General features: G+C 38.5%; 2 protein-coding genes across 2 annotated transcripts; one reads left to right on the top strand and one right to left on the bottom strand.

The window, feature by feature from the left end:
* Positions 1-3,120: 3,120 nt before the first annotated feature.
* On the bottom strand, positions 3,121-4,158 carry LOC107091833 (olfactory receptor 11A1-like). Its single transcript, XM_015386000.1, has one exon. It carries the CDS (start codon positions 4,051-4,053, stop codon positions 3,121-3,123), a length of 933 nt encoding a protein of 310 aa, XP_015241486.1. The 5' UTR covers positions 4,054-4,158.
* Positions 4,159-7,791: 3,633 nt separating this feature from the next.
* On the top strand, positions 7,792-10,078 carry LOC107091831 (olfactory receptor-like protein DTMT). Its single transcript, XM_015385998.1, has 3 exons — positions 7,792-7,822; positions 7,999-8,048; positions 9,131-10,078. The coding sequence occupies exons 1-3, from the start codon at positions 7,792-7,794 to the stop codon at positions 10,076-10,078; spliced, it is 1,029 nt and encodes a 342-aa protein (XP_015241484.1).
* The last annotated feature ends 8,289 nt before the right edge of the window (positions 10,079-18,367 follow it).

The raw sequence follows: 18,367 nt of genomic DNA, 5'->3' as shown, positions 1-18,367 counted from the left end.
CTAAATGCACTGAGTTGCCACCATGTGATTGGCTGCTTAGAAATTAAGTGTTAACGAGCAATTGGACAGGTGTGCCTAATAAAGTGGCCGATGAGTGTATATTGCTAATCCAATGCACATTCCCTCACAACAGCTGAGTAAATGAACTGGAGATTATCAAAGACTGTACCTCAAAGACTCATTGAAAACCTCTTATGTTTACTGATTTCGTTTACTGACTTGGATAGACAGAGACAAATATTTCCCTTGTGATTATTGGTTGATAACTCTGCTTGATATAAACCAAGTAATTCAACTGAATTCAGTTTATTTGTATCTTTCTAAAATATGACATCATCCACACTCCGCTTTGTTTCAAAAATATATAAATATAAAAAATATAACCGTGGATGTCTGGGGGACAGTGATTCGCCTACATGTTATGAATGCTGGCGTAACATAAATAATACATTATGAACAGTTTAGTTTGTGCCTTCAAGTCGTTGCCCATAGGAAGACGTTACTTGGATATAACCTAACGTAGCATCTCTTCAGAACGGCTCCAAATGACACAAAACTCATATGGGTGAGTAGAACATGATGTAATGACGTAAAATCAAGGGGCTAATGTAACTTTACTGAAGTTTGAAGGTGCCTCACCTCTCCAAAACAGAGGTTAACAGAGGTTACAGGTCTCACAAAGTTAGGGAAAGAATTAAAAAGTAAAAAATATAGGTTATTGATGATTTTTGATAATTTCATGAACTGCTGTGTAAAGCAAGCTAACAAGAAGCCAATGGTGACTAAATGGTAACCCCTGTTGACATATCCTGAGCTGTTTCTTATAAAGTTAAAACTTTAATTCACCAAGAGTTTAAACGATAATAAAACATTTATGTTTCTTCATATGCTCATTACATTTGATTGCCAAAATGTAACCAAAGATTCCTTCTTAAATGAGCCCCCCTCATGTCTCCTGGCTACTACTCTAGCTACACTACTGTAAGAATTCCCTTAGGAACAATCACAGAAGCTTAAGATTAGATTAATTATAATGTCATTGATTTCTCATTAAAAATATTTTAATATTATGTTATTTTACTAAATAATGTCATATTTAGCTCCTGGATTTGCATTATGAATTGGTTTGATAATATTCAAATTGCTCTAAAATAGTCAAAAGCTAATTTGACCTCATTCTACCCCTGTAGATAAAATTTGGCCTCAAACATAAAATTCATGCCAAACTGTAATATCAGTGCGTCTTTTTATTGTTATGGTTTTGAACCAATGTCGTTTTGTCAGTGTGTTCAAAATGACAGTAAAGTTTGTCTCTGTCATGATTTGTCAGGAATCTAGCCCAAGGATGCAGAACTCCACAGACACGGAGGCAGGATCAAAGTTCAAAGTTTATTGTTTGGCTCAGGTCTCCCACCTGGGAGGCAGAGAGCACAGAAAAACAGGTTAACTCTGGTTCAGGTTACAGGCTCAAAACTCACTGGTTCGCTGGTTCAGACAGGTAGAGTTCAGCAGAGTCCCTGCGTCAGAAACGGGCATAGCATGGAGAAGCTATGACCGTACAGGGCACACATGGCTTGGGAATAATGGCTAGGAAACACAAGGCTACGATCCGGCGCAGAGGGAAGCTCTCCCTCAGCTTAAATAGGGAGAGCTTAATCAGCAGAGCTGATGGGGGTCAGGTGTGAGTGCTGAACAGCAGCTCCCAGGGAAGGATCCATATCGCCCTCTGGAGGGCAAACCCCTGGATCCAAACAGAAACAGAAGCCCACAGAATGGGATCCACACCGCCCTCTGGAGGGCAAACCATGGATCCAAACAGAAACAGAAGCCCACAGAATGGGATCCACACCGCCCTCTGGAGGGCAAACCATGGATCCCAACAGTCTAAGTCTAACTGTCTTAATTGTGAGAATAGTAGAATAGTTTTATTGAGTTTCACTTGTTTTATCAAAGTTTTTTAACTGAAAGATGCTTATTTAATATATGTTTTTATAATAAATTATTATATTTTGAATGGAAAAAAGGCAGGGGTGGCACCATAAAGTGTTGCAGAAGTGGCAATACCACTGTGGTTGGTCTCATACTGAACAATGATCAGACTTTTTAGAGAGAAGAGGTTAACTATCTGACATAGTGGTGATGCATAAACAATCTTATCCTGAATTATAGGAGGCCAATAAGGACTGAGCATGCTCCTCTCTGCATAAAGGGAGATGTGATAAATAATAAAGTTCCTGGGCATCGACATATCTGACCTTTCTTGGACCGAGAACTTCTCCCAACCAGTGAAGAAGGCCAAATTGCAATTCTTCGTAAGAAAGTCAAATTTTCAAAAAGAACTAAGCATGTTTCGGGAAGACAATACAGGAGATCTGGTTTATGTTGCTTGAGTCCAGAAAAGGATGCATTGACACAGATCACACCCCACCTGGGGAATGAGTTGTTTGTTCTCCACCACGAAAATGATTCCGGAACATTACATCCTCAACAAGTAGGATTAACAAACGGCTTCTTTCCAAAAACTCAAAAAGCAATGGCCCACCCATAGATTAAAAAACTTTAATTTAATTACCAATATCCATTCATAGGCTGCTTTAGCACAAACTGAACTGTATGTAATACACCATGCTACATCCTCATGTCCATATGTTAATGCTTCTCCTTAAAGATGTTTTTGACATACTTTTCCACCTGATGTGCCTTATAGTTTTTAAGGTGTGCTTTTGATTATTATTTTTTTTTTTTTCTATTGTGAATTCTGAGCCAGATTTCTTAACAAAAATTAAATTTTCAGTCAAATATGACAATAAGAATCATTGATATAAAGAGTAAAAATGTAGAATCCCAGCAGCAATTAGTTTAACATTTAAAAATATTTTTACAGATTTTAATTTTTTTAGCTTACCTTATTTTTTACTTTACTCACGATGAAATGAAAAGATTAACAGACATAAACAAATGTAATTATACACAATCTCCGCACATTTAGGTTTTTTTCAATTCATTAATTGTTTACGTTGAACTGAAAACAGAGTCATTATTATAGTTTCCTTTTCGCATACTAAGGGTTAAAGAAGCACAATGTTTTACAGATTTTTATTCTACAGAAGTAGTTTATCATCAGTTGACTTCACAGAACATTTTCTTACACTCATTTCTTATTCTTTTAAGCCTCATCCCATACATAATGGGATTCAGAAGAGATTGAAGTATCACAAAATACAGAGACAAAACAATCTGCAACCACACTGGTGCATCAACCATATCAAACCTGCTCTGAAGTGTTTCAAATAAACAGCCGAAGGAAAAGTTGAGGAGTGAAGCCAGCTGAGGCATGCAGGTGTTGATGGCTTTCTGTCTCATCCGTTTGGAGCCGTATATAACAACTGTGAGAATTTTAGTGTAAGAATAAAGGATGGGCAGCAGTGGGACCAAGATTGTGAGGACGGAACCGAACAGTCCATAAATGTTGTTTACTATGGGGTCAGAACATGCCAACCTAACCACCAGGTAGTTGCGACAATATGTGCTGTTTAACACATTTCCACACAAAGTTAAATGAACAGTTAATAATAAAGTGATGAAAACTTTCACAAAAGAGTATAACCAGATCAAAAAAATAAAAAACATGACTTTGTAGTGTGACAGTATTACATGATACTGGAGAGGACAACAAATAGCGAGGTATCTGTCATAAGACATGAAAGCTAAATTACAAAACTCTATGTTTACAAATGAGAAGAGGCAGAAGATCTGCAGGAAGCAAAGCGGAGCAGAAACAGTGTGAACATCTGAGAGGATCTGTGCCAGCAGAAAAGGAAACAAGCCTGAGCTTCCATAAACTTCATTTACAAACAGGCTGCAGAGAAACATATACATAGGTTCATGTAAGCTCCTGTTCACAGAGATCACCACAATCATCAAGGTGTTGACAGATAGAATTACAATGTATAATACTGAAGTTAACATGATGTACAAATACCGCAATCTTCCAACATCCATATAAGCTCCAAGAATGAAATAAGTCAGAGGTGAAGAGGTGGAGTTCAGCATGTTTTGTTCAATGAGAAAGCAACAACATCAAGCTCAATTAAAGTTAAAACAGCTAACACCTAGACAATATTATCTAATGGATAAACAGTGTGAAACTCTAATCAACGTTCAACAATACATTATCATCTTGATCTCACCCCAGCATCAGTGGTTATGAATGTCAGCTTATCTTTACTGCGCTGCAGTTCCTTCTGACTTTTGGATGCAGGTCTTTATTCCCTCCCTCACTGAACAAAGTCAATAAATCTCATCACATCATCTAACTGCCGTTTGGTTTGATTGGCTGAACAGGGTAGTCCCTAACCATCCCAATTTATTTTGAAATGAATAAAGAAAACATATAACTGCTGTATGGTTGCTACAATAGGCTTAAAGTGAAGGTAAACTGATCAAAATTCTAAAAGAATCATCTGTACAACATTTAAGTAGGTTTGTTTTAACAGGATGTTTCCATACGTTCATAGCAGGTTAGAGTCCATAGTTTAGCATGTTTCATCAATTGCATGCCATATGTTGGCAGAATAACAATAACATATCCGACGTATCTACTAAATCTACAATTGTGAGTATATTCCGTCTATGACTCTAGCCTACTAGAGCCCCACTACACACATTACACTACCCTTCAAAAACCCATCCATGCCAAATCAGTTAACCGTGCCGAGCTCGGTTCCTTACGACCGTTTACACACCACGCTAGCATGGTTCATAGCCTCCTAGTGACGATCTACGGTACTACTGCTTCTTAACATCCACCTCATTTTGGAAAATTCTCACCTAATTTGAATACCCAAATGGAAAAGCAAATAACTTAGGCCTCTGGAAAGTAAGAGGTGTTAGGACTCCAGTCTGTGTGGTTTGTGTTTTTGTGTGTTTGTCTTCCTTCCTCCACCAGGAGGCGCATGGCTCTGATTCACCTCCTCACACACCTGCGAGGAGTTTCCTCCTTAACGGAGTGCTCTTAAGCTGCTGACTGCCACTACCTCGACGTCAGAGTGTTTGAAAGTTTTGTGTACTCTAGCCAAGCTGAGTTTTGCTGAGTCAAACTGAGTTTTTGTCAACCTGAGTCTTAACTTTGTTATTTTGTCTTTGCCTCTCAGCAGGAAGTCATCCTGCAAACTGGATTTTTCTGACCTTCTCTCCCTGGAAGGATCATCTGAGCTTCAAACTGAGCTGAGGATCCAAACTGGAGGTTTGGATCTACTTCCCTCCAAGAGATCGTTTGAGCTTCACATTGAGCAAGGGATTCATCTCCACAACGACCCGTTCAAGTACAGCAGGAAATCTAAGTGGCAGTCAGTTTCTCCGTTCACCTACAAACAACCGCATTCTGGGTAAACCCTGTCCACCCTCCATCGAAAGAGACAAACACTGGAACACCCCCACACAGACTGGAGTCAAAGAGTCAACCACTTTTCTGGAAACGTGAATCAGCAATCTATCTCTCCTTTTCAAGTTCGAGAATCAAATTTCCCACTGAGCCTGATCTAACTGCAGTGTCTTCCCCTCACCTTTCAGTTCCGGTTGAGCAGTGTTCAGAGCAACACTGGATTCATCACTTTCACCCAAATAAACCTGTTAAACTTTTTCCCTGGTCTCTCTGTATTGGTTTACTGCATTTGGGTCTGATCATAGTTAAAATCATGACAATAGGTCTTTTTTGAATAGCAGTAATAAAGACATGTTTACTTGTTGTGGCTGCTTTGTCATCTTTACATTTTGATATGCTGCTATATCTGTGTTAATTGTGCTTTGGTGCTCGCTGTGTCCATAAAATGAAATTGGTGGTCGATTTGTGGAGAATCTAAGCTTTCCAATGATGTCTAACATGTCTATATTGGTAAACATTTTACTGGTGTAATTTTCATGCATTCTGAGTTATTAGTTGTAAACGCTTAAAAATTACCCGGTGGGTTTTGAGAGAGTTGAGGGAAATAAGCAAGTCAATATGGCGGTGCCAGTAACATTCAGGATGTTTGGTAATAATTGTGATATTTTGTTTTTTGGGGAAGAGTTAGGCAAAGAAGGCAGCCTTTTCGTGAATTTACTTGAGAGTCAGCTTTTGGGAAGTGTATACGACAAATAACAGTCTAATTAGGGCTTAGAGATGCAGGAAAAAATGATAGAGGTTCAGGTTTATCCCACTGCTAAGCAGAAACTGGAAATCGTGTGGCAGTATTTTTATGAATGTCTGAAATTTCCTGAGTATGGAGGCTGACTGTAAGGAGGTGACGCTGTCTGCTCATGTGCTCTTTGTTATCTGAGAACTGTGCCAGAACTGAACCGCACAGAGCCCTACTGATGAACTAGCACCAGTTTAGAGCGGTCCAGTTGGGTCTGGCACGGTCCAGTTCAGTTCTGTGCGGAGTAATAAAAATGTAAATGTCATCATTTTATATGTATTCAATTATAGGCATTTAGCCTGCTAGGAATGTTCAGTTGTTTTTAACTTCAAATGGGGAGAACAAATGGTTCTCCCAGAAAAGGAAAAGTCATGCTTTATCCAGCAGTTTGGTTGCAGGTGACTTATCACCACCCGGAATAAAACTGCACAAAGAAGTGTCAAGCTATATCATGTGTAAACTTCTGACCCCTCCTGATAACTTCTGACCCCTCCTGATTCTTTTTTGAAGTCAGACAATAAAAGCAGAATACAGACATTCAGGGAGTGTCAATCTGTATCTGTTTCCACTCTCCTCCACAGCAGAAAAGTAACTTGTTCTCTTGTTATTACTAGAACAATCAGGGGTTATCATCATTTACCCTATCGCGTGCCATTTACACTAAGCAGTTATCTCGGTTACTGTGCTCAGACCGATCTAGTCACGGTTTTAAAAGGGTAGTGTAAATGGAGCTAAGGTAAACCATAATATATATTCCTGACTGTCAGATTATCGATACAGAGATTCGTTTTTGAGAGATGAGAAAGGGATAAATGGACACTTTAGGTGAGGTCTGGAGTTGTTCTATGGTAAAGTAAAAAAAAACATATTGTCCAAGTATGAATGTTGAGATACAGTGAATGTCTTTTTTGAAAGCATGTGAAACTAAGTAGAGTTGAGTTGATGATTTGGAGTTGGTTCGGTAAATGCAGCCTAGGCGGAAGTTCAACTGAAGAAACTCATTGTTTTTCATACATCCACCTGCAACACAGCCAATCAGCTTTGAACCACACCTCCACGAAAGCCAATCGGCATCCAAAGCTCATCTTAAAAGGCCTCCGATACGCACCTCTCTGCTCACATTATGCAGTCGCATCCGCCGCCTGTGACGGATGCGACTGCATAATGTGACTTCATTCAGATGACACCGTTTCAACCCACCTCCAGCCCCTCCTCCTCCATCTTTGTAGCTAAAGCTTCATCAGAGTGTCATTCCTCCCTGACTCTTACTGCATTCTCTGTCTCATCTGAACCGGTCCTGCAGAAGACCGCCATGTTGAGCCTGGTTCTGCCAGAGGTTTCTTCCCAATGGGGAGTTTATCCTCTCCACTGTCGCTTCATGCTTGCTCATCATGGACAGGTTCTCTCAACATGTGTTAAATTGGACTTCCATCTTCCAGGTCTCTGAGTGAAGCTCAAGGATCAGCTCACGCAGTCCACCTGATCTCTCCACAAAGCTCAGCATACCGTCTCGCTAACCAGCAGTCTATAGACTGACCATCTTCATCTATCTCCACTCCCCCACCACTTTCAGGCCTTCAACAGCTTTAAATAGCTGTAGAAGAAAGCAAAAGAGATGGCATACTACTATCCCATTTCCTTGCATGGTTTGGTGGGCAAACAGGTAAGCCAAGCGTCTCACAATATAAGGGGTACACATACCCCTCAGTAACTCAGTTTAAAAAACAGCTTACTGGGATTCACATGGTCAAAAACCTTTAGAAGCTCTGTGTTCTATACTTTTACAGTGTAATAGCCAAAGGAGTATGGTAGTGCCTATCAGGTTTGACTGATGTTTTCTACTTAAACCATCCAATCTTTTCTGTTATTTTTGTAAAATTCAGATTAACAATAAAGACTTTGTTTTACCTAATAACCTGTTTGACCCTAAAAACAAAGATAGTGTTTTTGTATATATAAAGTAGTTTGATGGAAGTTTTCTTTTGATCCACCCAATCTGCTTGTCTTTTTTGGCAAGCCAAAAGATGATTAACTTTTGAATGTCATCACCCTTTTAAACATCAAACTCTCTAAACAGTCGTTTTGGTGCTACTTTAAAACTTTGAAAGTGTTTGTAGGAGTAAAGTGTGATGCAAATGCAAATGCAATGGGCGTAGCCTCTTCCTCAGATGTCTCTTCCTGCCGTCAGGTGAATAAGAGCTGGAGTTCTGCTGCTTTGATGCTGTTGTTGTTTTTGCATCAGTGCGTCGAGTTTATCCCTCAGCTCCTATTAATGACTGATTTGATGTTACAGAAATTGTCATAATCTGTAACCTATTTACATTTAAAGCTTCTTTTTCAGGTTGTCACAGCTTTGCATTAATGTTATTTTGCTCTTTGTTTTTTATTCTAAATGTGTTTCCACCTCTGGAGAAATCCTCCATGAATTTGTAAGGAGAGACTCAAAGGGTCTATCTGAGTTTTCTGAAGTTCTTCTGTTGGTTTCCTGACGTGGTTTTGATGGGAAGGAAGAGTCTTTATTTGAAAAAAAACCAAGTGATTTTCCTTTAATTAGTTTTATTATAAGCTAATTAACTTTGTTCAAGGAATATACGAAAATGGGCCTATTCAATCCCTGTAGGTTCTAAAATAGGTTACTATCTGGGTTCCTTGTTTGTTGATGCTAAATGGCTAAATTAAATATTTGTATCATAAATGACTAGGGCTATCTTCCATTTTTGTTGGATGATCGCTGTTTGCCAGGTAATAAATGTTTTTCAGGAATTGCTTGGATTTATTTCAGCTGCAATTTTAGCAGGAAGAAACTATGTCATTTTTCTCTGCAGAGAGAAAAATGACATAGTTTCATAGCAGAGAGAATCTGTATATCTGCAGGCCAACAACCCAACTGGTTTGGACCACTCATGCTGTGTTTCTGAGTCTGCTTCAGCCTTCTGTTGTTCTAATATTTTCAGAATATATTGGACATGAATGAGATCACAAACTCTGTGTTTGTGCTTCAGGGTCTGAACGACTCACTGACGAACCGTCAGATCTACTTTGCCCTCGCCCTGACGTCGTACCTCTTCACCATCTTGGTGAATCTGACCCTCATCCTCATCGTGTGTCTGGATAAAGCCCTGCATCAGCCAATGTATGTCTTTATGTGCAACCTGTGTGTATCTGGGGTATGTGGGGCCTCCAGCTTCTACTTGCAGCTGCTACTCGACCTTCTGGATGATGCTCATATCATCTCATATGCTGGTTGCTTTGTGCAGATGTTTTTTATGTATGCTTACATCTTCTGCCAGTTCACCAGTCTGACCGTCATGGCATACGACCGCTACCTGGCGATCTGCCAGCCGCTGCGTTACTGGGCTCTGATGACTGTCCAGAAGGTGGCTCTGCTGTTGCTGCTTATCTGGTTTCTGTCACTGCTGGAAACAGCTGTTGGCTGCATACTGATTACCAGGCTGCCGCTCTGCAGCCATATCATTGACAGAATCTTCTGTACCAACTGGGAGGTGGTGAAGCTGTCCTGCTCTGACACCACAGCCAATAGCCTCTACGGCATCGTGCTCATGTTCCTGCACTGTCTGCAGATTGTCGTCATCATAGTGTCATATGTCCACCTGATCCGAAGCGCTGCCCGGTCTCAGACAGACCGCAGGAAGTTTGTTCAGACCTGCATGCCTCACCTCGTCTCACTGCTCGTCTTCTCTGCCTCAGTGTTGTTTGACACACTATACTCTCGTTATGGGATCAACTCCATGCCGGCTCTGCAGAACGTGCTGGCTGCAGAGTTCCTCGTTGTACCGCCCATTGTCAACCCCATCATCTACGGCATGAACCTGCAGCAGATCAGGACACGGATCCGCTTCTGGTTCAAATCAGAAAGCCCTCGCAGAGCATTCTTTAAATAAAGTACACAAGAAATTCCAGCCTTAGTTTGACCAAACTTGAAAACCCCACAAGAAAAAAGATCCAACCTGTATCCTGTGGTCATGGTTCTGCAGATTAAAATGCCACAAAGGTGTTTTAATTGGAGTTTTTATGTTTTCTTCTTCTATCAATGCATTATAATTTCGTTGGTTGTTAATTTTTTTCAGAAAATGTCCAGGTCCAGATAAAATTCCTGAACTCCTATATCTGTGATTGTCAAAGAAAAAGAAATATATATCTATATCTATATAGATATATAGATATAGATATATATTCTAATCAGGGTTTACAGACGCATTTCCAAAGATGATTTTGCTTAGCAGTTGATGAACCTCAACTCGTTGTTTCCTGCGTCTGTAAGCCCTGATTAGAATATCATTTGTCGAACCCACTTCCCAAAAGCCGATTCTGTCAAGTAAATTCACCAAAGGCTGTCTTCTTAAAACACACTTTATGTCACAAAAGGTGTTTAACGCAGATATAATGTCAAAAACAAAATATATGTGTTTCCTCATATGCTCATCACATTTGATTACGAAAATTTGACCAGACTTGTTTAAAATGAGAGCCTTGTGTCTGCTAGCTAACAGTTCCATTCTCTCATTTGCCATGACTAGGCAAGGCAGGTTTATTTGTCTAAAACAATTCAATACAAAGACAATTCAAAGTGCTTTTGGTATAGTTCTCCCCTTTCTGATTGGTTTATTTTTCATTTTGTGTTATATTTAAGCAGTCTTAAGTTACTCTCTTTTGCCCCCTTGTTCCTGTCTCCTAGCTCGCTTCTAGTCTCTTCCCTCCACACCTGCTCCATATCAGCTGATTACCCCAGTCTTTGTTCTGTCTTCCATATGTACTCCCCCTGTGCAGTTTTTTAGTGCTAGTTCCTTGTTGTTTTATTGCTCCCATGTGTGTTTTATATGACGTCTCCTGGATTTTTTGTTTTCAGAATTTTGTTTTCGGACTTTGGTTTTTTTGCCTTTGGGTTTTGATTAAACCTACAAGAACTTAACTCTGCCTCCCTCATCTCTGCATTTGGGTCCTCAACCAACCTCCACCCTCACATTTACAGCTTTACATGAACTGAAAAAGAAAATGAAAACATAATAAAAACAAGTAAAGCCTGAACAAGCCAAAAGAGCTCCAGACATTGATTATTTCATTGGGAGCAAGCATCTAATGCCAATAACCAATTACTTAAGGTTAATGATTTCTGTTTCAGCAAATCATTTGTAAGTTCAACCCTCTAACGTTATCCTCTCTCATCGCAGTAGCTTCATTACTGACTTAAAGTTTAGACCTTTTTCTGACTGACAGAAAAAGTCTTAATTAATAACAGAATGTCTTCATGAGAGAAACATTAACACACAGGAACAGTCAAGCCACTAAATCAGACAAAGAAATCTACAGCAGATGTATTTTTAAAAAGCAATTTAAGGAACGTTAGAGTGAGAAACTGGGTTTATATCCCCAAATATAGATTCCTAGTGAAGAGTAGCACGTGCTATGATCAAATCCAAAGATGCTTTAGAAATAAATTTGTTTATTTTCTTAGTGATTTATCTGTTTGTGTTTTGAGTTTTACAGGATAAATATAACATTAAACAAGGACATATAAAAAAATAATGAATGTGAATCTTATCACTCATGATCACTCAGAATGTAATTTCATATACTGCTTAAGATTGTTGTTCACTGGGTTCTGCCATTCAAAATTAAATGGCAGGGAAAAGTGCTGTAGGATATTGCACCAGCAACAGGGAGAAGCAGTGGACTGAGGCTGGAGGCAGAGCCTCAACAAGCATTATGTGGAGAAAGTCCCTTCACATGAGCTACAGAACTTTCACAAGGGCTGAGCAGAAACAGAACTAGATTGCTCAGTGGATCAAAAGCTTAAGCTTAAGTTTGGTTTGATTGATGAGCATCTGCGACCTCTTTCATCATTCTATCATTCTCCCATTCTGTATAACGTGTTAGGTCAGTCATGACATCATAACATTATGCTCTCTCTTCTTTTTCTCAACTTCATGTGCTGCTATTTGGCTCCATGTTGGAGAGAAATATCAGCTGTGCTGCTGCCATTACCACCTCTGTTTATAGATGCTGGAGCTTTGCCTGTTTTACAGTGTAGTCCTGTTTCTCTGACTGTGACTAACTGTATGTACTCTCTTTCATCCTCTGACATGGGAGCTGGCTCGGAGCTCACCTGCCTAGCTGTGTGTTTCCTGGAAGGGGCTGCCTGTGGAGCTGGTTGATAGTTGCCTTTTTTATCTTTGCTTCTTTCTGTATCTCTGCTTCTGTCTCCTTAAATCCTCAGCAGATGGCCGCTCACACTGAGTCTGGTTCTGCTGGAGGTTTCTTCCTATTAAAAGGGAGTTTCCCCTTTACTGTCGCTACATTCAATTCAATTTTCAATTCAGTTTATTTATATAGCGCCAAATTCACAACTCATCTCAAGGCACTTTACAGTTCAACCAGATCATACAGTCAAATTGATACAAAGTTTTCTGTCTAAGGAAACATACATGCTTAGTGTGAGGGATTGCCTTCAAGTCAATAAGTCAATGCAATCAACTGGTTTTCCTTGGTTTTCCAATCTGATTCAATCAGTTTTACTGTATGATCTGGTTGAATTAAGTGCCTTGAGATGACATGTGTTGTAAATTGGTGCTAGATAAATAAGCTGAATTGAATTTAATCTGTTCTGTTCCTGTTTGGCTGTGACACCATCCTATAAAGAAATATCAGCTGGGCTGCTGCCATCAACACCTGTGTTTATAGGTGTTGGAGATCAGCTTGTTTATATGTCTCGGACATTGACTAACTGTATGTGCTCTCTTTTATCCTCTGAGACGGGAGCTGGCTCAAAGCTCTTCTGCCTGGCTGTGTTTTTCGGAATTGGGCCACCTGTGGAGCTGGTTAACAGTTACCTTTTGTATCTCTACTTCTTTCTTTCTCATTGAATCCCATTAAGCTTCAGCATAAGGCCGCTCACACAGAGCCTGGTTCTGCTGGAGGTTTCCTCCTGCTGAAAAGGAGATTATCCTCTCCACTTTTGCTGCATTCATCCTTGGTGTGAGGGATTGCTGAAGAGTCAATGACAAAAATACTAGCTAATATCGTCATCACATGCTCATGCAGGAGGAGCGTGTTTTTCAAGTCAATGACTCAAAGCAATCAGCTGGTTTTCCATGATAGAACATTTTAAGCAATCTGACTGCTTGACAGTTCTTTCCTTCTTTACAGACAGTAAAGTGCCTTGGGATGACATATTTGTAATGTTGCACTTTAAACAGGAAATACACCAAACTTAATTTAATTTAATACACTTGCCTTTCCATGGCTTCCGTAACTCTCGTGCTTTCACTAGGTCTCCTCAATCGGTCTCACTACTTTGCTTTTAACGGTCTCACTTCTATTTACTCTAAGTTTGATGAAAAGTCATACACTGAGGCTGAATCTTCAATAATGCTTCAATGCCCTCCTTCAGTTCCGTAATGTTTTGGTGCATTGTATTTTACCAATTTTAAATTACCATGTCAAAATGTAAACCTTTTACTGAGAAAACTCCCTTTGAAGATTGCATCAGCATTGGCAGGTTACTATGTTTTAGAGAAAAACCATCCATTCTGAACCGATTCAGGCAGACCTGAAACTAACTAAAGTGCAGAAAAGAGTACTAGATGCAACCTGGGAAATCAACTTGCTCTCCTATTCTTTCTCATTCACTTTTTACAAACAGATTATGTTCTGATTTCTTATATAGACTTATGTAGACTGTTTCTAATTTTCTTATCAGAAATAATAATATTTGTTCTGCTAGCTAAAACTAAGTCTAAAATGTTTCTGTTTTTTATTTTCCATTACTGTCAGACTCTGGAAGAACCACAGTGCTGGTATTATTAGACCTCAGTTCAGCGTTTGATACTGTTTATCATTTGATTTTATTAGAGCATCTGGAAACCTGTGTTGCCCTTTCTGGTACTGCACTGGAATGTTTTAAATCCTACCTGGAGGATAGAGATTTTCATGTGTCAGTAGGGAACTTTAAATCAGAGACCAGAAAAATCACATGTGGGGTTCCTCAAGGTTCGATTCTGGGGCTCCTCCTATTCAACATCTACATACGCCCCCTTAGCTCGGATTATAGCAGCCAACAGGATCAGTTATCATAACTATGCAGACGTCACATAGCTTTACATAATGTCACCAGGTGACTATGAACCCATCAGAGAGTTGGCTAGATGCTTAGAACAGATTATTATGTGGATGCACCATAATTGTTTTTTAAATGAATAAAACCAAACTGAGGTAATAATCTTCAGACCAAAGGAAGAGAGATCCAGAGTTAGTTCACAGTTTGAACCACTTATAGCTGAAATCTTGATGTCATGATGGACTCAGACCTCAACCTTCAGAGGCTCATAAAGGCAGATACTTAGTCACCCTTTTATCACCTGAAAAAACATTTCCAGTATTTAAAGACTAATGTCCAAGCATGATCTAGAAAATCACATTCATGCATTTATCTTTAGTAGATTTGGATACTACAACAGTGTCTTCACAGGTTTGCAGCTGATCCAAAACACTGCTGCCTGTGTTCTACCTTGAACTTAGAAAGTAGAGCATATCATCCCAGTTCTGAAGTCCTTACACTGGCTCCCTGTAGCTCAGACATTAAAAGCCTTCTGTTAATCTATAAATCACTGAATAGGTCAGCACATCAAAACATAACAGATTTGTTGTCAGTGTTTCAACCTCCAAAACGACTCAGGCCTTGTAGTTCCAGCCTACTCTGTACAGCCAGAATTAGAACCAACCACGGAGAAGCACCATTTAGATCCTATGCTCATCTGATCTGGAATAAAATCTCAGAAGACTGGAAAAGTGCTGAAATCTTGGGCTCTTTTAAAACAAAGTTAGAAACCCATTGGTTTAGAGCTGTCTTTGACTGTTGAAGTTAAACTGCTAACTGGGTTATTACGTAGTTCAAGGTTGTCATCCAACTGCTCTAATTTCTTTATCATGTTTTTTTTACTTTCCTTTGTTCTCCTTTTTTGTGGTCCAATTGATTTATTTGTTTTACAAATGTTTATGATTTTATTCTGCTTTTATTTTTCTTCTATTTTATCATCTAATTCAAGTACGGCACTTTGATTTGTGTATGTACTGATTTGTGCTATACAAATAAAATTGCCTTGCTTTGTTGTGGAACTCATTATAGAAGGTTAAAGTCAACAAACACGCACTGAGTTTTCTATGATATGTTCTGGGATCAGAAAGACCACAGATGACCCCAGCTGAGTGGTCCCTTAGGGTAATAGCTCTGGGTCTAATACGCTGTAAAGGGAATTAGTGGAAACTGTGGCTAACACAACGCCACTTTAGGAAAAACATGTTTACATGACATCAGATATCTGGGACCTCAAACATGATCCAACTTTACTCTCAAAACTAAACCCTGAAACATGAGATCAAAGTTTTTCTTACTGCAGAATGTCAGCAGTAGATTTTCATTGTGACTAATTTATGACAACTAAATTAGTTAATTAATTAAATTAAACTTTAACACTTATGCACCGTCTCATTTTGTAAGTTGGAATTACTAGTCATTTATAACCATAAATTTACATTTTAAGTTTAGTCCTGTAAGAGGATGTCAGTATAGAGAGGCCTAAACTGGGGTGCCAAAACAAAGAACAGAAAATATCTAAATTCCAATCATTAAACAAAAAATGCATAGATAATGGCTTGAGGGTACAAATCTCCAGGATTTGAAAATGTTCTGCTGCTCTAAAAATCGGCACATTTCTGCAAATTGGCCTAATGATGCATGGATTTGCTGTGAATGTGCACACCTGCACACACCTTCAGTCCAGCAGGTGTTGCAAACAGGAAAACAAGCTCTGAAGAATTAGAGCCCAGCCAAGAGGTGCATGTTGCTTTAAAACTAAAAGATTATTCAGAGTAACACACTTTTTCTCCTTTTTTCTTCTCATCAGGTAAAATAATTTATGACATCTTCGACAAAAAAAGAGCTGAAATGTTTGATAATACATCAATTAATGTTTAAAAAAACAGATAATGATGGGAGAACACAATGGTAAAGAAGATCACGTTTTACTATTTCCCTATATCTCAGCACAAAGAATGGAACAAAGCCTCTAAACAATCACCCTATTCAGGAGGAGAAAAACGGCACACTTTAATATTTAACCTTACCAAGGAAAAAACCAAAACTGGTCTCACCTCTTGAGTAGTTATCTGAGCCATGAGAAAGAAGAAATTATTTTAGCGTTCAAAATCCACTAAATTAAGCTTGGATTAAAATAAAACCTATAGGAAATTCTATTCTTTATGTAAAAATAAAAGCAAATGTCCAATGTTTGTTCATTTAGGGTATCCTACACATTTTTTCTCCTGGAAAGACAAGTAAAATAAATCTGTAATTTAACAAAAGCCTGTGGTAGCACAGTTTAAAATATCTAAATTAATCCAAAAAATTTTCAGTAACCAATATATTTCATATTTGTTATTACAGTTGCGCACCAAACATGTTAACCAGATTTCATTTCACTTTTAGTGAAGTAGAACTAACTAACTTTAACAGAGTTGACCGTTAATTAATGACAAATCATGCTGACATCAGGCTGCGGTTCTGTCAGTGTGGAGCTCTGCTGCTCTGAATAGTCCAAAAGAACATTTTGAAGTAGACAAGGTAAAGGAAATTTATACAGTAAAATTCAGTATGAAGACAATTAAAAGTGCTTTATATAAAATAGGTAGATTCTTGATTAAAAACTATATCAGTAAAAGGAAGTTTTAAGGGTCCACTTTCTCATTAAAAATCATTCTAAAACTAAATTTTGTAAGAAATTTAATGTATCAAAGCAACATTTGTTCACTCTTCTTCTGAACTTACTGCCTTCTGGGTACACATAGCATTGCAGGATATTTTGTTGGTAATTTGATGTTCCTGGGTAAATCTGTATTAAAACCAGGGCCACCTTTTAGATGACCTGGGGCCCTTAGGCAAAAGGAACAATTGAGGCCCTACACATGTGGACAAAGCTGAATTTCTCAAAGTTGAAAGTTAAATAAAAAAAAAAAAAAATGAAAGTTGAATTACACCTTCAGAATGTCCCTGAATGGAGTAATCCCAAGGGGTAAATAAAGTTGTCTAGTAGCCTTTTTGTTATTATGAGAAAAAACCCAAACGCACAAAGGTATAACTTAAATCTAACAAATGTAAAAATAAAGAATAATGAAGAAAAATTCAATAAAAATTAACAAATAAAAATCAGACAATACTTTTCAGAGAGAGCCTCTCTTGCTAAAAGGCAAAGCTTCCCTGAGCTAAAAGCCTTAACCCAACACAGCTCCCTGAAAGCCGCACAATTGCAGCCCACTGCCACATCCAGGAGAATGGGTTAAATGCAGAGTTCATTTTGTTGCTCTGTACTTGTGACAGTGTAATGACAATAAACGCTGAAAAAAAGTAATCAGTCCTAAGAAAAAAAAAAAGATAAACACATTATTTTTTTTTTTTTTATTATTGTCCTGGTGGGATATTAGTCCTTTGATCTTGGAGATGTTCTTTGGGTGATAGAAGGCCGACTTTGTAACTCTCTATGTGCCTCTGAATCAAAATCTGAGTTAGGGAGGGCACGTAGATGTTGAATAGGATGGGGTCCTAAGATGGGCTCTTGGGGAATGCCAAATGTGATTTGGGGGATTTTTCATATAAAGTTAGCTACTGACACAAAAAAGTAGATTTAAACCAGTCAAGTGCTGGACCAGAAAGGCTGACCCGGTTTGGGGCCTCATGGTATTTCACATTTTGACTGTAATGACATTAAAAATGTGTGTGAAAAGTAGTTTATGTGCATGTGTTTAAACAACACTGTTCGTATGAGTATTTATTACAAAGGTCCACTTTTGGTAGAACTCTGACTACATAAATTCTGACTTCATAGCAACAGTCTTCATATTGGAGGTAATATTGTTCTAGGCTTTATGACCATTTTACCTCATTTCAAATGTCCCAACATCTAACTTCTTGTTTACTGTTTGATTTTTATTTCAGATTAACAATTTTACCTTAGAACCTATTTGATACTAAAAACAAAGTGTGATTTTAACACACTTTGTTAAAAAACACACTTTGTGTGTTTTTTAACAACTTAAAGGGTTAAAGTACTTTGATGTCTTGATCCATCCAATCTGCTCCTCTTTATCAGCAAGCCAAAAGAACATTAACTTTCACATTTCTT

The sequence above is a fragment of the Cyprinodon variegatus genome, unplaced genomic scaffold (genome assembly GCF_000732505.1).
Source record: "Cyprinodon variegatus isolate N-32 unplaced genomic scaffold, C_variegatus-1.0 Scaffold354, whole genome shotgun sequence".
NCBI classification, from domain to species: Eukaryota; Metazoa; Chordata; class Actinopteri; order Cyprinodontiformes; family Cyprinodontidae; genus Cyprinodon; species Cyprinodon variegatus.
The sequence above is the reverse complement of the archived record's forward strand: the minus strand, read 5'-3'. Positions and strand labels throughout refer to the sequence as shown.